Source organism: Gracilinanus agilis, chromosome 2, assembly GCF_016433145.1.
Source record: "Gracilinanus agilis isolate LMUSP501 chromosome 2, AgileGrace, whole genome shotgun sequence".
Classification (NCBI taxonomy): Eukaryota; Metazoa; Chordata; class Mammalia; order Didelphimorphia; family Didelphidae; genus Gracilinanus; species Gracilinanus agilis.
In genome coordinates this window covers 432569090-432593737 of record NC_058131.1, presented here as the reverse complement: position 1 = coordinate 432593737, position 24648 = coordinate 432569090, and the positions used below count along the sequence as shown (strand labels likewise).

The window sequence follows — 24648 nt, the reverse complement described above, 5'->3', positions numbered from 1 at the left end:
CTCATTTGATGAAATATTTATCACTTTTCCATATGCTTCTATTTAAAATACAAAAATACCTACCCATTTTAAAAATTACTAGAGCAGTGTATGACTTTGATATTCGTAGACTCAGTGAAAAATTCTAATTGGACTTATGGTTCTAAGAAATATTTGAAGTAACACTGCACAGAAGATAGCAAAATAGTTATTCAAAACCAAGTTAGGATCTTTAAGACAATTTGTGAACCACACATTTCTTGCTTTAAGTGGGCAGAGGCACCTGTAAGTAGGGAATATTTTAAGTCCCATTCATTCAGCAAACATTTTTATTAAGCGTTCTTCACAGCAGCCCTGTAAGGCTGGTAGCCCAAGTTGCAGCCTGTTTTCTACCATATTTCCTTTGTGACCCTGACTTTGTAACTTGTGTGTACCTAACTTCTCTGAACTTTGGTTTCCTCATTTCTAAAATGAGGGATTTGAACTAGATTTCTAGGAGCTCTACATCCTGTGACTTGTCATTGAAAGTACTGCGTTAGATGTTAGTGAAGATACCTGACAGTCCAATTAGACCTCATATTATTATAAAGAAGTGAGACATATACTGATAGACATCATAGACACTAAATAGACATTAAAATAAGCAAGGCTTATAATTGTGAGGACTGACTTTCTGACAGTAAATCCTGCTTCTGCTTTTCCTGTACTTAGGGGACAGTTGACTCTTTGCCATCTTGTGGTGGATGGCTGGGTAGATGTATTTCAAGGAAGAAAGCCCCTCTCCCTTGGACAGCTTCCTTGAGGGCCGATTCTCTTTCATTCATTCATTCATTCATTCATTCATTCATTCATTCGCTTATTTATTTGTTTGTCTAGCCATTTATTTATTTGTTTGTTCATTCATTCATTTATTTTGAAATTTTCCCCATAATTACATGTTTCATGTTCTTTCCCTCTCCCCCAAGCCCTCCCATAACCCCTTTTAACTGACGCACAATTCCACTGGGTTTTACATGTATCATGTTTAAGACCTAATTTCATATTATTGATAGTTGTTCTAGAGTTATCATTTAGTGTCTACATCCCCAATAATATCCCCATCAGCCCATGTGTTCAAGCAGTTGTTTTTCTTCTGTGTTTCTACTCCCTCAGTTCTTCCTCTGAATGTGGCTAGTTTTCTTTCCCATAAGTCTGAGGGTTGATTCTTAACCAAGGCTTGAGCTGCCTTAGCTCTTGTCATATTTGTCAGGGAGCTCTGGTTTTTCTAGGAATTGAGCTTATTGACATTTGAACCAGGCTTCTCAAGGGACATTGGAGCCCCAAGGGGGAAGAATGAAATAGTAAGACAGATATAAAATCTGTTGCATCATTGGAAAATGCCTGCTGCAGTGAACAGGGTGTACCTGGTAGCGCTATTTATGAGACTGTAATGAGTGTTTTTATAAACACTAATATTTTCATGGCCTTCAATGAGCTGAATTAACTTTATAGGGAGCTGGCCCTCTGGACTGATGACTGAGGCTTATTTAATAATGTTAGCTTTATTTCATAGATTAAGAAATGGAATAGTGAGAGATTAGCTTTCAATAGGCAGTCAGTGATTCTGTTAAGAATTCATATTCTATGGTAGCAAAGTATTCTGGAAAGAATGCTAGAGTTTGAATTGGAAGACATAGACTCTAGTCCTAGATCTGCTACTTACTAATTGTATAGATGAGTCACTTAATCTTCCATCTCAGTTTTCTCCTTTGTCAAATGAAAAAATAGTATTTATAGTACCTATTTTTTCAAAGAATTATTTTGAGGAAAAATTTTGTGAACTGTAAAATGAAATACTTTTATCGACACCCAACCCACTTCCTTGTGCCATCACACTGGTTCAACATACCTAGTGTTTTAAGAAAATTGATATTATTTACAAAATATGAGCCCTTTGGCAATATGAGATCATAGATTTGGAGTTGGAAGGTCTCATTTAGTCCAACTCACTTATTTTATAGATGAGGAAACCGAGGCTTACAGAGATTATATACTTGTCTAGAATCAAACAGCCACTGTTTCAAAAGTGGGGTTTGAACCCAGGTCTTCCTGACTTCAAATCTAGTATCCTATCTACGACTGCTTCATAGGCTTCAGAGAATTTAAATCACATTCTTTCATTTAACAAGCACTTATTAAGAATCTACTCTAGGAACTAGGCCAGGTAGAGGCGATATAGAGACAGAAATGAAATCATTCCTGTTTTCATTATAGCTTATATCCTATTCCCCAAGGATACATAAATAGTAATTCAAGCCAGGATTTAAACCCAGTACTTTGGACCTCAAATTTAGCTCTCCCCTAAATCACACTGTATCTATTTACGTAAATACAGTAATATTAACTATCTAACTATCCTTCTCCCACTTTGTTTTTTCTCCCTGCCATCTTGATTACTCAGCATCACCTTTAACAGTTTAGAGGACCTGGCTACTACTTCTCTCAGTTAAGCCAAGACTAGACTCAGTAGAGCATAAAGAACCTAGCAAAGAAATCCAGTTTCTTTTATAAGTATACAGTATATAGGCACTTAAGGGCAGTCACATCATTTTCATAGTAATATTTAAATGGAATGGCAAATAAAGTAAATGGATGTCATAGTGTCAGATGTGGAAAGTGTAATCATTATTTAAAGGAGGCGAAGGCAAATTCATTCTAAGAGAATAAAGAGGACTTGAGTGTTTTCAAGACAATGCTGAAGAACCAAATCTACTGACTTTTATTTACCCTTAGTAGAGCCAAAAAGGAGGAGATTATTATACCATGCATGCATGCCCTATTCCAGATGAATTTGGAAAAGGAATAGGTGATCTGATTGCTTTTTCCTTTTGCCTTTGTAGTGTGCTGTTTCACATCCAGGAAAAATAAGATGTCAAGTCGAGGTGGGAAGAAGAAGTCCACCAAAACTTCCCGGTCAGCAAAGGCTGGAGTCATCTTCCCCGTGGGGCGGATGCTGCGATACATTAAGAAAGGACACCCCAAGTACAGGATTGGGGTGGGTGCTCCAGTGTACATGGCTGCTGTGCTGGAATATCTGACTGGTGAGTCTGGCTCAACTTGGATGTGAATCCAAGAAGCATTCACATGACTTCTGCTGTGTGCCTATGGGACTTCATTGGGGCAGGGGGAAGGACATCAAGGAGAAGAAAAAGCTTCAACCCTATCCTCAAGAAGTTTCTGGTCTGACAAGATAGAATTCATGTACAAAGAAATAATCAGTGAATAAGACATACATGTTTAAATGCTAAAATGGGAAATAGACTAAGGTTCAGGAAAGGGGGAGATCAATGTGGGCTGGGGATTTATAGAAGGCTTGCAGGAGGAGGTAGATGTTAAGCTCAGACTAGATGGATGGGGAATATATGGATTGGCACAGAAAAAGAGGAGAAGGGCATTTCAGGTTGAGATAACATGAACAAAGGCACAGAGAGAGAAAGGGATAAGTATGGGAGTGGGTGGGGAGGTAAGGGAGATTGTTTGGGGACAGACCACTTATGTAAAGTAGAAGGGGTGTATTGGGATAGCTGAAAAGAATGCAATTTATTAACATTTATTAATCACTTTCTACATGTGAGACCCTCTACACACCCTGGAGATTCAAATGAAAAATTGCAGTCTCTGTCCTTGAGCAGTTTATGTTGTGAATAAGACATGTACAAAACACGGATTTTACAAAGGAGTATGTGGTCACCACAAAGAAGAGATACAGACAAAGCCATTTAAGAAAATTCAAGGAGGTATAGAATGATTGAAGTAAGGGGTAATAGGGAATCAGGGAATCTAGGAAGGTTTTGGGGTGGAGTTGGCACCTGAGCTAGATATAATGATTAAAAAAGTAAAGCAAGAGCTGGAATAAATGAAGCAAAGTAGAGTTTGCAGAGGGCTATGAATGCCAGAATATGGTTCCATAGCTAAGAAGACATAGTTCTAGGTTCTAGAAGAACAGTGACTTGGTCCCACCAGTAGATTAGGAAGATTATTCTGTGAGAAATTGGAGGCTACAAGTTTAGCTATGAATGTGTGAATGGATGAAAAAGAAAAAGCGTTTATTAAACACTTTTCACGTGCCAAGCACTTTGCTGAGCCTTTTGGATATAAACACCAAAGCAAAGATAGTCTCTGTCCTTATATTCTAATAAGAAGAGATAACACACAGAGGGAATGTTGGCCAGGGACGGCTGGAAGGTTATCCTTATATTGAGTAGGACTGTGGTGGAGGAGACTGATAAAATACAGATCATTCCAGAAGGAGGGGAAGGAGGGAGGGAGAGAGGACACGTGTTGGGTCAGAAGATGTCTGAAGAGTGGAAAATAAAGCATAGTTGAGGCCTTCCTGAAGTAGTAGACCATGTGGGACATTTGTCAGTTAGGCAAATTGAGTTTAAAGATGAAAGAGTTAACACTCCCAAGCCATGGTCTCTGGTCTGAATAGCAAAGTGAAAAGATGGCCATCTTGAATAGCATCTTTAGGGGAGAGAATTCCCATAGAATCTGAATAGTACATTTTAAACTCCTCAAGATCAAGGATATTTTAATTTTTGTCCTTTTTGTATTTTACAAAAATTATTTTTGATCTAGACCTATGATTTCATAACCATGGAGAACTCTAATCTGCTAGTGCAGATGAGCAGCTATTGTACAACATAGCATTTAGATATTTGCCCGGGGAACATAGAGGTTAAGTGACTTGACTTGACCTATGCATGTCAGAGATAGAACTTGAACCAGGGTCTTTTAGACTTCCAAAGCTGTTGATTATATTTTGCACAGAAGAGGAACTTTAATAGGAACAATAATAAAATGTTGATTGAATGTTTATTAAAATATTAGACATAACAAGATGGGGTTTAGGTTTCTCAAATTTAAAAATACTCAGCTCTCATAGAGCCATGCTTTTGTTGTCCCACTACTGGTACTACTGTTGGCACTTGGAAAATAATAAGGAAAAATATATGCCAGTGCAAGCCAATTCATAAATAAAGTGCTGAACAATGAGTGGCTGAGACTCTCTAGAGATAGATAATATAGCGGAAAGAAAAGTGCGTTGGGAATCGGGAAATGCTCAGAGAGTCATCCCTTTTAGCTTTCTTTAAAAGGGGCATCCTGTATGCTCAAGGGGATAACTAGCTGGCAAAGTGGATAGAGTACCTGGCCTGAAGTCAGGAAGATTCTTCTTCCTACGTTCAAATCTAGCCTCAGATACTTATTAGCTGTGTGTACCTGAGCAAGTCTCTTAACTATATTTGTTCAGTTTCTGCATCTGTAAAAACGAGGTGGAGAAGAAAATGGCAAACCACTCCAATATTTCTGCCAAGAAAACTAAATGGTGTTATGAAGAGTTGGATACAACTGAATAACTGAATGGTCTGTTCAAATATGTCCAATGATGAGAAATCCATTACTTTTCAAGATCATCCATACTCTGAACTTCCATTTTCTCATCTGTTAAATAGGGGGCAATTATTTTTGTTTGGTATAGAAACAAACTAGCATGGTAGGTAGAGGGCTGGCTTTGGGGTTAAGAAGATCCTTGACACATACTAACTGTGACCCTGGACTTTCTAAGATGATAAGTTCTATATCAGATATTGATCTTTGTTGATAAAAGGAGTTAATTGATCAGGAGATTTTTAAACTGATGAAATACAGGCAAGAGCAAAAAAAATACTGCCATTCCTCCCTCATAGGGTTGTTGTGAAGGGCACATATTCACACATGTGCAAGTACTTTGAAAACCATGAGGTTTTCTTAGGATCTTTGAGATCATGTGATCCTTTCATTTTACTGCAGAAAGAAACTCATTCTCAGAGATGGCAAGGGACTTGGCTCAGGATCACAAAGCAAGTTAACAAGAGGTCTAGAATGAAAACCCAGAGCCCCTAACTCCAGGACAATGCTCTAAGCACTATTTTTAGCAGATTAGTGTTAGAGTTCTTTTTATCCCACATCATGATACTTTCGATTCACTTCAATTAAATACGCATCTTAAATCTTTTTTTTTTTTACATTATCTTTATATCACTCCTTTCTGAACATATCTTTCCTTCTTCTATTCAGAGAGCCATCCCTTCTCACAAAGAATGAAAAGAGAAAAAACCCAGTTCTGGGAAACTAACCAACACATCACATATGTCTGTAATATTTGTAATTATCTACAAGCCCCCCAGTTCATCCTTCTCCTTCCGAAAATATCTGTTACAGATTGAATGAGGTACTTTGTGTCAAGCACTTGATTCCATGTAGGGTTAGATCTCACTGGTCTAAACCATTCAGTGTTTTGTTTCTTTTATGCATACTTGGGGATCCAGTTGTGACAGGGAGCAGTGGTGATCTTGTGGATGGGAGAGGGCACAGAGGTCAGTTTTTAATGGATAGGCTTTTTTTATTCTTTGATCATTTTTTAGTGGGCTGTTGGAATCCTGTGTTAAGGAGGGTGATGATTCACCTTCAAGCTTACATTTTTAATTCCCTTACCTGAATGACAGGAGAATCATACGATTTAGAATTGGAAGGTATCTTTGAGATCACCTAATCCAACCCCTCCATTTTACCGATGAGAAAAGAGGCTCAGAGATTAGTGTTTTGAGTTCTTTCTCTCTGTTTTGTCATTCTAGTATCATTTAATTTTTGCTTCAGTGAGAACACTTTTTTCAACAAATATTGAGTATCTACTATTTGCAAAGGCCTGTGGGAGGACACAGAAGAATGAGACCCAGTCATTATCTTCAAAGAACTCTTGGTCTAATTGGGGTGGTGGGGCGGGCTGAAGGCATGACCACAGATAAATAAGCTATCAGACAGCATTGGCATGTGCCATATGAATGATAAAGACAACAAGAGCTTTAGGAATATGTTGGAGGAAGAGATCACTTCCTATTGGTGTGATTAGAGAAGGTTTCATGAAACAGGTGGCATTTTGAAGGAAGGGCAGCATTGAAATAAGTAAGAATGAGAGCAGAGGGAAAAACAAAGCATTCCAGGCAGTGAGAGAACAGTATGAGCAAGGCCCATAAGGAAAGATAGGACTTTAGTGGTGGAAAGTGAGTATAGCAACTTGGATGGAATATGGAACATTTATTCATTTGTTAAATAAATATGAAGCACTTAGATGATGCAGAATTATTGTGTTGGAGGAGACACAAAGTTTAAATAAGCAGTACCTTCATGGATTTTATACTTAGCAGAGAAAGATACATAGTTGTAACATAGTTTAACTTGAGTACATTAGAGAAAAGCACAAAAAAAGCTTGTATTTAAATAGCTTAAATTAAATTAAATTAATGTGTACACACATTATCTCATTTGACCTGTGCAGCAACACTATGAGAAAGATATAGATATTATCCCCATTTGGAAATGAAGGAAACAGACTCAGAGAGTCACACTTGCCCGTGGTCACACAGGCAGTAGATATCGGAGGCAGGAATCAGTCATGTCCCTTCTGATATAAAGTCCAGCATTCTTTCTAGGATCCCACTGCTTTATGAAATTGGAGTGGGAAGAGGGCAATGTCAAAGAAAGCTCCATAGAAGAGTTACTCAGCTGTCAAGTTAGACTTTAAGGGTTGTTTCCTTTAAAACTCACCATTACTTCCATGAAACTTATGAGGAGGGAGAGACACAGAGAAAAAGGTGGGAGAAAACTCACAAAGATACATGATTAAAAACGTAAAAAAAAAAAAAAAAAAAGGGAGAAAAGGAGAGGGAGAGGAAGAGAGAGAAAAGGGGGACAGGAGGGAGGGAGTGAAGGGAGAGAGTGCACACAAGAGAGGTGGGACAAGGTAAGATAAAAGGCATCATGAATACAAAGAATATTTTTGAAGCTTTACTCTCCCGTGTGGTCCACTTTTTTCCTGCCTGCACTATTTTTTGTCAAGCATAGTGAAAGGCCCTCCCCTTAAGGATCATTCTCTTCCCTCAATGAGCAACAATGTTAGTCATCCACTTGTGGAGTGGGCTGCCTAGTTAGCTGGTGGCACACCTGGCATTTTAACTCTTGATGCCAAATGTAGTGCTTTCTCCGCTGATACATTTTCTGCAATACCTATAGTGGTTAAAATAGGTATCATTTTTGTAACTGCTATATGCTAGGCACTGTGTTAAGAGCTTTACACAAGGTATTTTATTTTATAACCTAGAGAAGTAGATGCTATTATTATCATCCTCTTTTTACAGTTGAGGAAACTGAAGCAACAGATGTTAAGTGACTTGCCTGGGGTTTTACAGCTAGTAAATGTCTAAGACTGGATTTGAATTCAGGTCTTCCTGAACTCCAGGCCTGGCACTGTGCTCACTGTGCTGCCAACTGCCCTGAGCCATCTAGGCCCAATACTCTTATTTTGCAAATAAGGAAATAGAAGGTAACTGATAGGCCTCCTAGCATTGTAGTCTCTGTCTAAAGTGACTGGAGAGAATCGAATGTTGTACTCAGAATCAAGTAAGACCTGAGTTCATGTCCTGCCTTAGTCACTCAGTAACTGCATAACTTATTAAATTACTTAAACTCTCTAAGCCTCAGTTTCATGATCTGTAAAATGAGAGAAATAATTCCCATAGCAACTACGTCATTGTTTTACCATGAGACTCAAATGAGATAATGTATGTTTAGCTCTGTGCAAACTTTAAAGCCTGCTGTGAATATTAACTCTTATTAATTGTTTCTCAGTCAGGCTTTGTGGCAACAGATGAGAAGGTGTGATACTAATAAAATTAAGGTTGGGGAGGGGATCCTGGAGGGAGGCAGTGGTCAGCTGGGCCATCCTGCTCCTGCCTGAGGAGGTGAATGCTGCAGGTGAGGTTTCTAACTCATAGGAAGGCAGGTCTTGACTGTGTCAGGTGAGAAGGTGGGCAATGAGAAATCATGTTTCAAACAGATGGCAAAACTGAGATTGAGAGCACTCAGGGTCAGTAAGAAAAAACAAAAGATTCCATTCTTTAATTTGGGTTTGTATTATTGATAAGACTGCTGTTTCTTTTTTTTTGTAAATCCTTCCCTTCTTTCTTAGAATCAGTACTGTGTATTGGTTCCAAGGCAGAAGAATGATAAGGGCTAGGCAAAGGGGTATTAAATGACTTGCCCAAGGTCACACAGCAGTGACTGAGACCAGATTTTAATTCAGTACCTGTGTTACTGGAAATTTTGGGATCTTTGAACTACATTTCCCATGAGCCCATTGGCTTCCTGTCATTATGCATTGACGTAGACAGGGGGCTAAAATTGAGGGGCTGGCATTCCCGCTCTCTTTCCTTCCTATGGCGGCATGGTGTAGCAGGGAACCGGTGGGCTGTTTGAACAGCCTAAGCTAGCCTGGCACATGGCTTTATTTTCTAGTGATTGCTAATAAATCTTACAAAAACCATAATATTTTTAAAGTTATTAGTATATATTCATTTTAATTTTTATATACCTCTTGGCTGTAGGCCTGACTCTCAATTCACTGAACCACCTGATTGCCCCAAAGACTGCTGTTTCTAAATAGCTTGTGACAAATCAGGCTTTGGCTCAAATTATCGAAGAAAAAAGTAGGATTATAGATTCAGGACTGGTAGAAACTTTAGAAGTCATTGAGTTCAGCCTCATTTTCCAGAGGTCCAGATAAGTCAAGTGACTTGCCTATGGTCGCATAGACTATGTCAGTACTGGAAATCTTATCATTTGGTTGAAGGTATTGGGCAAATCTGAGCAAATCTGAGCATGCTCCATTGAGGGGCAGTGTGATGGAGTCGGAATGAGCTGGGTTAAAGTCCTGCCTCAGCATACTCTATGACCCTAGTGTCCAGGGTCAACTGACTAACCTCAGGATTCTAAACCCTTTTCAGCTGTCAGAAACTCTGCAGTTAGGCTTTGCAGGGCTAATATGCATCCTTTTGCACTACACTAGGTAGGTCTCTGTAGGGTCTTTGTTTCCTCATCTGTAAAATGAAAGGGTTTCACTAAAAATCTTCCAGTTCTAGATCTGTGATCCTAAAGCCTTAAAATGTGGTGGGCAACCTTTTGTCAGTCTGTTTCTAAGGCAACTCTTTCGAAGTTTCATTGTATTATATCCTACTCATTGTATTTGTCAGATTAGGAATAATGTCGCACTGTGGATAGAACATTTCAGGGGACCACATCTGGTGTGGTTTACCCATCACTGCACTAGCTATTTTCATCATTATATTATTATTGTTGTAAGTGTTATGAGTAACCTCTTTGAGCCTTAAGCAACTCTTAAGACTCATTTACTAAGTTATAAATAAGTTGGAATCTGTATCAGTAGAGGAAATTTCCACATTGATGAGGACATAGATCCTTAATGTACATATTCCCTAACTAGTTTTTCTCAAGCCAAAGAATATAGAGGAAACAACAGTGATCTGGGAACCAGGAGATATTTGTTTGGATCCTAGCTTTCACCTAGTTATGTGACCCTGAGCAAATTATTTCACTGAACCTCAGTTTCTTCATCTGTAAAACAGGCATAAGAACACTTGCATTTCAAACCTCTAAGGGTTCTTGTGGGTAAAAAAATCATTTTGTTACTCTCTACTCTATAAAGTTTAAATTTACAAAGTTGATAGATAGGAACTAATTACCCATCAACTTTGTAAATTATATTTAAAATCATATGTAAACTGGGGGCATTGGACTGGATTTCTAAGATCCCTTTCAGCCCTGAAATTCTAAAGTGGAGATTCCAAATTTTTAAAAATTGTTATTTTGGAGGGCAACTGGAGGCCAGCAATGGATTGAGAGCCATGTCTAGAGACAGGAGGTCCTGGGTTCAAATTTAGCCTCAGACATCCTAGCTGTGTGACTCTGGGCAAGTCACTTAATCCCCTAGCCCTTACCACTCTTCTGCCTTGGAACCAATACACAGTATTGATTCTAATATGGAAGTTATGGATTATTAAAATGAAAAATGTGTTTTTGCTCATTTCAGGTGAGTAACATTCTACCCCTCCCCAACCTGTTACTTTTCTCTAAGGAGACCTCAGTATCCACCTTGTAAAGGAAATTAAACCCCTCCATCCTCTTCTTCCCTCCACTTTCCTCTTCTCCTTCCCAGTATTACAAACCTGATAGTAATGACTTTGGTGAAATTCTGGATTCTAATCATCAAACAGTTTTTTGTGAGCCTTTCAAGGTTATATTAGGGAGGAGTTAAGGAAATAGGACACAGATGAATGAACTTTCTTATCCTCTTTGCACAGTAAACCAGTAATACAGTTTGCTTCTGACCTGTCTGAGCCAATCAGATGTATATAAAATGTATACCACATGATTTGGATCATAAGATCAGATATGTAGAGTTTGGAGGGATCTCAGAAGACATCTAGTTCAACCCCTGTATTTTATAGATGAGGAAACTGAGTCTTGGGGAAGTTAAATGACTTTCTCACAGTGACACAGGGAATTAGCATCGGATACAAGATTTGAACTCTGCAATACCATTTCACAAATGAACACATATTTTCAGTGCTGAGACTGTTCCTTATTAAAGCATCCAGAGAATTTTGTTAAGAAAGATGCTCTGGCTTCTGAAGGTTATAGAATGTTACAGCTGGAAAGGACCTTAGACCACAAAATGTTAGAGCTGAGAGGGAGCTTAGAGATAATCTAGTTCAACTTCCTCATTTTACAAAAATGGGAACAGGCCTAGAAAGAGGAAGTGATTTGTCTAATAATATCACACACCTATCAGGCATTGGCAGACTTCAGACTAATTATAGGTCTTATAACGCTCAGTCTGGTACTTTTCCCACTACATCATCTTCATGTTCTCTTCCCAATAAGTCTGCCTCCCACCAGAGACTTCATTCTATCTCTTCTCTCACTCAGCTAGGACCAGTTGGAGGCAACTCAGTGAAATCCATGTGTTCTCAGTGCAGTTTGTCTTTGGGATCTATACAGGTCAGTCAAGCACCACCGGACACAAAGAAAATGGTGGTGCTTGTAGAAACTGGTTCAAATAATATTTCTTCTGTTTACTACCTGTATGATTTGTGCAAATCACGTATCCTCTCTAGAATCCCTAGAATAAAGTCCCTAGAATAAAGGAGAGTAATGAAAAGATACTTCTTTAAGAGCTGGGGATGTTGGGCAACATGGTTAAAAGACTTTTTCCTGGGAAAGGTGTCTCTTCAGTTCTGTTGTGGGAGGGCAGCATTGTGGGCTATGGGCTCTATTTGTTGTTCTGTAATTTGAGGCTGGGCATCTGTTTCTCCTCTGGTATGACTAGGCAAATCATCCATCTTACTTGAAAAGAAAATAAAACATGTGGAGTGAACCTGTGTCTGGTGTCCAGAACATACCCTTCCAGTTCATGCAGATGGCTCTAGAGTCCTGCTGAACCATAACCTCTCGAATTTTTCCCAGACTCTTTCCCCATTGAATATGATCCCTTCCTATACCATGTACTGTTGCCCATTTCTTTCTGTCACATTATGGGACCTTGCTATTCTCTTAATGCCTCAGTGGCACCTGCACCTTTCTCACACAATTTACAGGCTTTATTGCTTTTCCATGTCCTTGTTCCAGAAAAACAAGGTTCAGGCTTACTATGGGTGAGCAGGGACAATTGAGATGACACTTAAGTTTGAGTGTCTAGCCTTGGTGGTGACTTTTACTGAATCTCTGGCCTCTGTATCTGTTTTGTATGCCCCTACTTTGTTGTTCAGTCCTTCATTTGTGCCCAACTCTTTGTGACCACACCAGTAGCAAAGTATAGCACTCTGCTACTGCCCATGGGGTTTTCTTGACAAAGATACTGGAGTGGTTTTTCATTTCTGTCTCCAGTGGATTAAGGCAAATAGAGCTTACGTGATTTTTCCAGGGTCACACAGCTAGTAAGTGTCTGAGGCCAGATTTGGACTGTCTGTTCTATTTTTTGTGATATATGATTCAAAAACTTTTAAGGGAAAGGGAACATTTATTTTAGTGTGTTGTAATTGAAAGAACATTGAACTTGGAATCAGGACTCAAGCCTGAGCTATAGCATTTTATTAAAAGTGTGATCTTGGGCCAGTTACTTTCCCTCAGTGTCAACTTTGCCATTTGTAAAATGGTGCTACTACTACTGACCCTGATTATTGTGAGGCTTCGGTGAAATAAGGTGGATAAAGTCCTTTGGAACCAAATAGCGCTGCATAAGGGTAAGTATTAATTATGCTAATTGTTATCATTCATTAAGCACTTATTAGATAGATAGCTTGGGCGGACAGTTCATGACATGCAGCCTGACTGACAACTGTTTGAGTTAGTCCTTCAAGATGCATGTCTTGAATAGATGCTTAAGATTCATAATGGAGAGAGGAGTAGTTAGCAGAAAGAGAATCATACATTTTAGTGTTAGAAGGGATTTCAGAGAACGTCTTGGTCTAATTGTACCTCAACAAGAATCCCCTCTGTGATAAGTTCAATGAGTGATTATCAACTTTAACCTGAAGACCTCTCACAAGGGGGAGCACAGGATTTTCAGAGGCACCCCATTTCACTTGGGTACAGTATTAATTATTAAGAAGTTTTTCTTTATATTAAGTATCTTAGTAATTCCCTTTTGTCCTTTTGTTCTTTAGAACTGAACAAAGCAACTCCTCTTCTGCATGATAGCCTTTGAAGTGCTATTATGTCCACACCTACATCTTCTCTTTTCTAGGCTGAAATCTCTTCAGTTCCTTCCTTCCTCAGCAAGGGTAGTTCTCTGGAAATTCCCTAGCTTGTCCAGAAGTGGTCTGGTCAGAGCAGAATATAATAGGAGTATTATAGATTCAGAGCTGGAAGGGAACTTAGAGGTCATAGAGTCCATCCAATTTACAGGTGAGGAAACTGAGGCCCCAAAATGGAGGTCTAGCTCAAGGTTACAATGTAAATACCACTTGTGGTGGTTCAGTTAGTCATATCTCACTCTTATCATTCTAACTTCTAACCCTTTCTAACTTCCGCTGTCTCTTGAAGTCTGTCCAAGTTTATTTCCATGTTGTTTCCATGACACTATTCATCCATTTCATCCTCTGCCATTGCCTTTTCCTTTTGACTTCAATCTTTCAGGATCTTTTCCATTGAATCCTGTCTTCTTATGATATGGCCAAAGTGTTTAAGCCTTAGCTTTAGTATTTGATCTTCTAGTGAATATTCTGAATTTATTTCTTTAAGTACTCTATTTCTTCTAAGGGATTCTTGCCCCCAGTAACATATATATGTATGTATGTGTGTGTGTATATATATGTATATATATATACATGTGTGTATATATATATATATATACACACACATATGTATAGTGATCACCTTAATTAAATCCATCCATTCCTGTCCTTTTAAGTTCATTGACATTCAAGATGCCAGTGTTTAAATTTTATCTCTCCTGTTTGATCACATCCAGCTTACCTTGGTTTATAAATCTTAAATCCCAAATTCCTATGCAATATTGATCTTTGTAGCACTGAATTTTCATCATTAGACATATCTGAAGCTGGATTTCCTTTCAGCTTTAGCCCAACTCCTTAATTAATACAGAAGCTACTTGTATTTGTCTTCTGCTCTTCTCCAATAACATATTGAACACCTTTCGACCTGAGGGACTCACCTTCCAATGTCATCTCTTTTATTATTTTAATATTGTTTATTGGCTTTTCTGGGCAAAGATACTAGAGTGGTTTACCAAATGGTTTACCCCCTTTAGTAGATCACCTTTTATCACCTTTTTGTCAATACCAGAATAAAGATCAGAACTCAAATCCTTTGAGTCCAAATCTATCATTCCATGTAACCACACTGGTATCATTTTATTACTTTCTTTGTCCTGACAATGTGCTTTTCAGTATAGCCCAAGATCACATTTTTTTTGGCTGCTACTTTGCATTATTGTCTGTTTCTCAAGGAGACCTGGACCAGTTCTTTTGGAAACCACATAAACCTCAATGACTTGAATTTGTGGCTTCACAAGAAAGTCCAGCACTCTTTTAACACTGATGGTCTTCAAATGTTGCTATATGTTTGTTACTCAAAGAACACCATGATCTTATGGAAAAAATAATTAATAGGCAAAAATTTTTAAAAATTGGGTTTAAGCAAGTTAAGCATATTACCAGTAGCAACTTGTATATAAGAAGTGGTATAGAGATAGTGGGATGGCTACGTGGCTCAGTGGATAGAGTGCTGGGCCTAGAGTCAGGAAAGTTTCTCTTTCTGGGTTTAAACCTGGTCTCAGATATTACTACCTCTGTGACTTTGGGAAAGCCACTTAATCCCATTTGCCTCAGTTTCCTCATCTATAAAATGAACTGGAAAAGGAAATGGCAAACCACTCCAGTATCTTTGCCAACAAAATCTCACATGGGGTCATTTAAGAGTGGAACATGCCTGAAAAACCACTCGACAACAATAGGGATAGGGGAGAAGATGTGGATTTCATTAGTAGAAAAATCTCTCTATATCAATTCAAATTGTCACCTTTTCTGAAACTTAAAGTCTTGTTCAGGCCACAGTCAGTATGTGTCAAAGACAGGACTTGAACTATGTGTCAGATCTTCCCCATTTTGAGCATAGGTGTGTATCCACTAAGCCATAACAGATACAAAGGGCATTCCTAATTTGAAAAGGAGCCAGAATGAGAGAGAGCTGATGGATAGGCAACCTGAGTACTGCTGGGCCACACCTAAGAACAACATGAAGGCTTCTATTGACTGGATCCTTAAGGGAAGATTTACAGGAAGGCATTGATAAGAATCACAAGGGATAGAAGACTATAAATAAAGGTTGTGATTTGCCCATTTGAGATAGTACCAAACTAATGAATTCATGAATTCAGCAAAGTATTTCACATGCCCAGAGTACTGTGTTAGGAGTTATAAGGGGGAATGAAGAAGAATATGACATTGTCTGAACCCTTGAGTAACTAATAGTCTAGAGCAGGGATGGGCAAACTTTTTAAAAAGGGGACCAAAGGAAAGGAAATGCTTGTACGTCAGTCTGTTTCTAAGGCAACTCTTTAGAAGTTTCATTGTATCATAGCCTACTCATTGTATTTGTCAGATTAGGAATAATGTTGCACAGCCAGATAGAACATTTCAGGGGGCCATATCTGGCTCACCGGTTGTAGTTTGCCCATCACTGGTCTAGAGTGCTTACACAAAGTCTTGGGAATTAATTTTAACAGTGTAGAAATAAATGCTAAATTGAATCCATCCAAAGGCAAAGTATATGGTTCAGTCAGCAAGGATCCTTGTAGTAGGTCAAAGAGTGGAGAGTCAGGAAAATAGAGAGATAGGTAAGTAGAGAAAATCACTCTGGATTTATGGCCAAATGTTCTGGATTTCCATTCCAGTTTTCTTCCTCCGCTGTGTGATCTTGGGCAAACCCCTTCTCTTCTTTGGGCCTTAGTTTCCTCTATTATGAGGGGATTTGACCAGATGATCTCTGCTTCTCTTCCAGTTCAAAAATCTACAGTTTTATGTCACTAAGATATAAAAATCTGAAACTGAAAGGGATGTGGTGTTGGAGGTAATGGGGTACAGTGCAAAGAGTGATAGATTTGGGTTTGGAAAAGTCACTTAAGCTTCTTGGGCCTTTTTCTTTAGCTATAAAATGGGGAGTAGGAGAGATTGGGAATGGGAATGTGGACTAGATGATTTCTAAAGTCCTTTGTAGCTCTAATATTCTATGTTTCTCTAATTCAGTGATTCCCAAAGTGGGCACCACTTCCCCTTGTTGGGTGCTGTAGCCATCCAGGGGGGCGGTGATGGCCACACTTTTTTTTTTTGTATTACATTCTATTCTGAGTTCAATAAATAGTTTCATAATTTCCAGGGGGGCGCTAAGTAATTTTTTTTCTGGAAAGGGGGCGGTAGGCCAAAAAAGTTTGGGAACCACTGGTTTAATTCGTTTGCCTAACCTGGACATTATAGGTTAATCTGTGAGAAATGGGATGATTGAATAAGTCAGATTGCCAAGTTGTAGGAGAAAACCAAAGCTCTGAGTATAAAGAGCCAGGTTTTAGTCTGTCTCTTTGCATTCACACATTCATTCAAGGTGTGGCTAATCAGTATGAGACTTTTAACAGAGGGACTAGATGAGGTCTGATTATGTAGCCACATGACATTTAAAAAATACAGACCAAATTATGTGGAAACTTGTTATTAAAATTAAAAATTAAAAAAAAGACCAAAACTCGTATATCTAAATGAGTACCACCCTTTTGGGGGCTTCAGACTCCTTTTTGTGCTTCCACTTGTTTTTAACCCAAATATGCTGTTACTAGCCCTATCACATACTTCATTTATGAGTTGTGGGTTCTGAGTGACTTTTAGTTGTTTCCACAAATCAGATTCACCCCTATAGATTTGAAAACATTGTACAGATGCCATCCTATGCAGTAGTATATCTCTCAATATGGGCAGATGTCTAAAGAGTGAGACTTGAAGCCACCACTAGTATGGAGCAGCAGTTGCTAGACACTGAGGTCAGAATACAGGCCAGAGCATGGGAGAAACTGGCAGGGTTTCCCCTCCATGAATCTCCAGGAGGCTATTTTGACTGGGCTGGGCCAAATTTAGGATTGAATTGCAAAACCTAAGGCTTCTGCCATCCCATTCTCTCATTCTCCAAATATTTAGTAAGCATCTACAATGTGTAGAGAATTGTTCCAAGTATAGGCAAATGTACATAGTTTAACCAAATCACAGCTCCTGCCCTCTCAGAGTTCACAATCCAGTAGGGAGATAGTACATATATCAATGTAAGTAATTATATTGTATAATTCCCCACTCTGGATTAAGAGATGTTATGATAACTGCATTAGAGATGTGTAAACAAAATGCTTTGTGAGATCTGAGGGAAAAGATCATTATTGACTAAGAGAATTAAGTAAGGTAAGAAGGTAAGAGCCTAAAATAATAGGTAGAGTTTGGATATAGGCAGAGAGGAGTTCTAGACTAGAAACCTATGTGAACAAAAGGAATGGGGGGGAAGAAAAAGCAGGTATGTTTCAGTCCAGTTGGGCAAGATTAAAGGATTTAGGGAGCAGTGAGTCATAGTAATTTGACTGTTAAACTTGGAGCCAAAGGATCAGAGTTGGAATTTGGCTCTGACACTTCCTGCCAGTATGACCTTGGGCACTTTGGTCTTCAGTTTTCTCGGGTACAAAAATGAGGGATCTCCAAAGTAACTTGCAACTCTAACGATCTATTATGCCTTTGAAGACAGTTCCCAAAGTTGCATCTAGAAATGAACTATGACATCAGCAGTAGAATAAATACATGCCCCTCCAAATGGACTACTTTTTACTATGTTGGGATAGTATTACGATAAAAAATAATAAAGGCTGATATAATAATATAAATTAGTATTTTAATTAAAGCCATGGCCATGCTGGTAAAATCATTAGACCACGCACTTGTAAGAATTCGAAACTGCCGCCCAGCCATTATTGTTACCTCCCCTCTCTTCCTGAGTCTGCTAGCCAAGAGAGCTACTTCCTCCTAACCCAGGAGATTTAAACTGACCTCTGCGTGGTGACGTAGGTGTCCCCACGCCCAAAGAACAGGAAACGGAAACCCGTTGGACCACGGGAAATGTAGTTTTAAGGTCCCCACGTGTCCATAGTAAATATATATATACTTTTAGATGGCATTTCCCAAATTTCACTTTTACAATAGTGCTTATATATTAATAAGCCTCAGTCTATTTGCTGGAAGAAAGAAAAAAGTCTGCCTTTTGCATATTTCCCACACCATGCTTTTGAGGTTGGAATCTAATTCTCATTTTTGGTCTTGTTTTTTATCTTCACTGTAAACGTATTGAACATATCTTATATCTTCAGCTTAGTTTCCCTCTTTCTCTTCTTTCTGTTTGTCCTTCCTGTGATTTTTCCCAAATCCTAACCCACCTTCCTTGTCTTCTCTCTTTTATTAACTACTGAACATAGCACTTCCTTATTCCTTAACAGGAACCTGGTATCCTTGGATAGCAGAAGTCTCTTCTGCAGCTGTCTGTATTTAATTGACCTGAGTAATGTGTATTTTTACACTGCTGATTCTTGACCCAGGGAACAATAGATGTCCCTTGGGTGATCTTCCAGCCACTTGACAGACTGGATAAGGTATCCTTTGGAGCCTGATTTCATTTTGCAGTATAAATACAGAGGAAAGGGACAGTCATTAAAAATATACCTTGAAGTCTGGTCTAAACTAATAAAATGATCTTCTTTATTCTGCATTTCAGTTTCCTTGACTTCTGATCTTTAACTTGGATCAGATGTTGTCTATCTTTTTGCCATCAGTTTTTCAGCTACACTGCTCTTCTCAGATCCAGGGCATGAGAGAATTCTCTTGTCAGCACATCCTGCTTATATGGATACTTGTTTTAGTGAACATACATCATTTCTGGGGCTTTTGGCCTTGGGAAAGAAAATAAATCCCCCAGGCTCAGAGAGCTTAGGAGTGGAAGATATGTGTATTTGGCTCTGACGTTAGCTGAAGAAACCAGAGGTCATGGTTAAATTTACTACCTCCCGACCCTAATTACTCTAGTCTTTCCTAAATGTGTGTTCACTGAATACTGCTGAACTAGAGCTAAGAAGCAGAATGGGGACATCATTGGACTTCTATGACTAAGACCATTGGAATAGGAGCGAAGATATCTGGAATCTAGTCTTGATCATGCCACAAAGTCATTGTGACTTCAGAGAGGAGAAGAAATAGAATAAAAGAGTTGAAGAGAGACATAGTATGGTAGGAAGAGCACTAAATTTGGATTCAGAGAACTTGGGTTCAAATTCCAGGTCTGCTACTTATTACTCAACCTTGAACAAGTCTGAATTTTTTCATCTGTAAAATGAACAGGTTGGATTAAAGAATCCCTAAGATCTTCCAATTCTAAAGTTCTTTGACTCATGAACGTTTTAATATGGCATGTTTGTATTTATGTGTTTTTATATATTTCTGTATGTTTTTATACATATATGTATATATTTCTCTATGTATATAGTTTGGATGAGACCTGTGATTCTATTCTATCTTCATCTAACAATGTGGATTGGCCTCTGTTTTGAAATCTATAGTTTTAGTTCCTGGGGAATTTTGTGTTTAAGTTGACTTTCCAGGGTCACATAGCCAATATGTATTTGAGGTGATACTCAAACTTAGGTCTTTCTGACTACAGGGCCAGTTCTTTAATTTATCATATTCCTCTTATTTTACAGAAGAGGAAACTGAGGCTAAGATAGCTCTTATGAACAGCAGAGCTGCCAGTTTTTTACATCAAAGTCTTCTGATTTAAAATACTACTCAGATCTATAAGTACTTCACTAAGCTAATCTATCATTTGCCTACATTTATAATCTTTCTAGTTTGGTAGAACTGTCAGCTTTAGCTCTGCTGGTATAATCTTCAAGTTACAAGGGTCACCACTGCCCCATAATAAAATACCAGAGGAAGACTTTAGAGGAAAGTTCCTGTGATATCTTTACAACAACCCTCTGAGGTAGGTGCTACTATTTTATGGGTGAGGAAAATAAGGCTCAGAGGGATTAATTGCCTAGGGTCACACAAGTAGGCTAAGATATGATTCAAAACCAAGTTGGCCTGATTCCAGGTACAGTTATTGATCAACTATGTCATATATTAATGCGTATTATACTTTTACCAATTGATCCTAGACTTCCTGTGTAGACTATAGAAACCTTGCCCAATCTAACTCTTAGAGGACTATGATTCCAAAACTGCCTTTGTGACAATTCTGCTAAGCTCAAAATAGAATCATAAAATTTGCTCCCCAATTCACGAAAGGTATTAAAAATTCAAGCTACAAAGCCAGAGTGAGGAAGTTTCAAGACTTTGAATATTTGGGGCTCTTAGGACTGAGCACCTACTGAGTTCTGACACTTTTATAAATTTGATATAGACACAGGCACCTTAGTTTTGTATATCTTCCTTTTCCTTTATCTCAAATCATCTCCCACCTTGGATTAAGCACTTATCCCTGAGTTCACTGTGGGGCAGCAGCTAGCTCCCATAGGTTCCTTTTTCTGTCTCTGTGCCCCAGCATTTCCTTTTTTTTTTTTCCTTTTTTTTAATTTTGCCCCTCCAAATCCTAACCATTTTTCAGGACCTGGATGAACTCCCACTTCTACAAAACTTTCCCTGACTACCATCAATCCCAGATGATCTCTCCTTTAAGTTCTGCAACTGAGGCTATCTATTCAGGCTATCTATCCTTGAACAAGATTCCTCCTTGCTGCATACTTAACTGTAGTCTTCTAATCTTTTTTTTTAAACCCTTAACTTATGTGTATTGTCTCCTAGGTGGAAGTATGATAAGGGTGGACAATGGAGGTCAAGTGACTTGCCCAGGGTCACACAGCTGGGAAGTGTCTGAGGCCAGATTTGAACCTAGGACCTCCCTTCTCTAGGCCTGACTCTCAATCCACTGAGCTACCCAGCTGCCCCCTAGTCTTTTAATCTTCATGTGAATAAATCCAGTGAAGGGGAGATAGCTTGCCTCTAGAGACAGTAATTCTACTTTGACATAACTCTTGTTAGGAAGTTTTTCTTCAGATCTGACTTAAATCTCCCTCTGAACTTCCATTCATAATCCCTAATTCTACCATCTATGGTTAAGAACACATTTAATCCCTCTTCCTCTTCATATGGTTGCTCATCAAATGCTTTAAAGTTGCTATCATGCCCTTCTTTAAGCCTTATCTTTTCTAGGATGAATGTCTCCAGTTCTTTCAACTAATACTTGTATGATTTGATCTCAGAGTTCTTTATCATCCTGGTTATCTTTCTCTGGACATCCTCCAGTTTATCATTAGCCTTCCTAAAAGAAATGACCACACAGTACTGTAGATGGTGTATGAATATTACCTCCTTAATTTTGGATACTCTGAGACTCTTAAATAAGCCTAAAATTGAATTTGCTTTTTTTGGCTGCCATATCATGTTGTTGGCTTAAATCGAGTTTGCAGTCCAATACATTTACTGGTTCACATCCTTAATTAACTATTTCCAGTTTTGTGAATTTGGAAGAATCACAGTTTATCTGAGCTTCCCTTTCTTCCTTTTTTAAATTGGGAAAAATTATCTTTGCCCTGTTTATCTCAAAGGGTATTATTAAGATTAAATGAGATAATTTATGTGAAAGCACTGAGTAAACTGCAAAGCATCATACAAATGTGTAAAAGAGTACAGATAATATGTTCATCTCTGTTGGCAATTATTTCTTTACTATAGGTGATGATCTTGAGACCCAGAAAAATAGATAAAAATGGTAACCAGAAATATTGCTCCCCATAAAGGTGACATGAGTTACCAAGATGAGGAATACATCCCATAGCTCTGAAAGAATTAGGGATTGTAATTAACAAGTTGCTGTTAGTATTCTTGGAGAAAAGAGGTGGTATATTATTGGAGTTGGATTCTGTGAACTGGATAGTAAACTTGACTTTAATTCTTGGAAAAATTATCCACTATTAAAATGATTGCTTCTGAGCATTTTTAAACAAAAAATGACCAATAGGAACTTTCATGGACTCATAAAAAATAGCTGATGCCAGTTTACTACCTTTATTTCTTTTTTTAGCAGAGTTTTCACACACATATAGATATGTATAGCTATTTATCCTGAGGTTTTAACAAAGTATCTTTCATCTATTTTAATGGACAAGATAGAAACATGAGCTAGATGACAGGATAATTAGGTGAATTTAGAATTTGTTAATCATCCAAACCCAAAGAGTAGTTATTAATGAGCCAATACTAATTTAGAGAGTGTTCTCTAGTGTATTAATCTAGAGATTTGTTCTTGATGCTTGTACTAGTCAACATAATTTCAGTGAAAGCATGGATCACTTGCTTATCAGATTTACAGATTACTAAAGAGGAGAGTGATATCTAATTAGATAATAGAATCAGGATCCAAAGCGATGACAACAGTCTAGAATGAGGGATGCATTCAAAAATATTTAAGTGTTAATAGGGACAAATTTTAATTTCTACATTTGAATTAAAGAAATTGACTTCACAAGGATGGAAATCGTGGTGTAATAACAGGACATATGCAAAAGACCGTAAGCTCAATAGGTATCATTTGTATTACATGATGCCTTAAAAAACTAATGTGAAATTAGGCTGCACTGAAAGACATAGGATTCAGAATGATGGAGTTGGTATTTTTACTTTTTATTGACTTGGTCAGTATACAACTGGAATATTTTATTTAATTCTGAGTGCCTCATTTTAGAATGGATATTGACAAGCTGGAACACTTGAAGAGGATTCTGATATCTGTATAATTTTCTTCCCAAGTATGTTGTAAGTTCCTCGAATGCCTCACATAGAATAGCATAGTGATCCAACAGTGCTTCCTTGATTATAATTGACATACCGAAGTGATATTTTCTGCCAGTTATATTTTCCCTAGAGACATCCTGCTTTATATTCAAGACAGTGAAGAAGAATTAAAATGGAGTAGAAATTAAGCAAATGGCAGATCAGCAGAATCATGGGACATATGTGGGGAGATGAGTTGATTTCTAGTTCTTTGGTTGTTAGGAGAAAATTATTATTTATCTCTAATGATTATTTTTTAAAATGATTTATTGATGCCTTGTTTTTAATATAACTGTCATTTCCCAAATGTCTCTTGACTTCTCCCTGAACCTTCCATTAAAACAAAGAAGTGTATTTATGTCAGTGATTTCCACGTTGGTTGTTGCTCTGTTCCTCCACATATTAAGACCATTGATTCCATTGTAGAAGTAAGGTGAGTCAGATCTCTTGAATTCACAGCTGCTAATTGTTTATTCTGTTATCTTTTTTCTGATCACAAAACCAGACCAAACTTTTGTAACCTGCCTTCTCAGAGATCCTTCACACAAGTAGCATGTAGAACCATAGCTTTTCTCACAGGAACAAATGAATAAACAAACGAAAAAAGCATTTATTAAGGATTTACTGGTTACAAAACATTTGCTAATAATAAGCACAGTAAGACAAAATCTTTGCTTTCAACTTATTCTCATTCTAATGGAAGATACACCACATATGGAAGAATTCTGCTGAAAGTAAGATAGAAAGGTCCCAATGTCCTTAGAGTACAACAGCAAAACAGATAGATAGTAATTTTGCTTCTTTAATGCCACTTCTTTTTTTTTTAATTATTATTTTTTACAACTGAAGCTTCCCCTTTGTAGATCAGAACAAGCCTTATCTTACATATACATGACATAATTTATTTAGCCATTCCCCAATTGATGCACAATTCCTCAGTTTCCAGTTATTTGGCCATCTGTGCAAAAATATTTATAGCAGTTTGGTGTATTTTCCTTTTGATCTTTTTGGACTATAGACCCTATAGTGGCATTTCTGGGTCAAAAAGATCTGCACAGGTTAATAGAGTTTTGGGTTTAGTTCCAAATTACTTTTCTGTTTCCCAGCTCCAACAACAGTACATTAAAATACCAGTTTTTCCATAGCTCTCCCAGTATTTGTAATTTTCCTGTTTTTGGTCAGTTTTGCCAGTCTGAAGGGTCTGAATAGAACCTCAGAGATATTTTAATGTACATTTCTCTAATTATTAGTGACTTAGAGTGTTATCTCACATAGCTATTGATAGCTTGTATTTCTTCCTCTGAAAATTATTCATATCCCT

At 38.0% G+C, this 24648-nt stretch overlaps 1 protein-coding gene across 5 annotated transcripts in view; it reads left to right on the top strand.

The window, feature by feature from the left end:
- Positions 1–24648, top strand: part of LOC123237645 (core histone macro-H2A.1) — a 110525-nt gene that overhangs the window by 18797 nt on the left and 67080 nt on the right. For all 5 annotated transcript variants that reach the window (XM_044664699.1, XM_044664697.1, XM_044664698.1 and 2 more), the window contains exon 2: positions 2859–3059. In XM_044664699.1, coding sequence (XP_044520634.1) covers positions 2888–3059 — 172 coding nt within the window. In that variant the 5' untranslated portion in view covers positions 2859–2887. The remainder of the gene's footprint in view (positions 1–2858; positions 3060–24648) is intronic.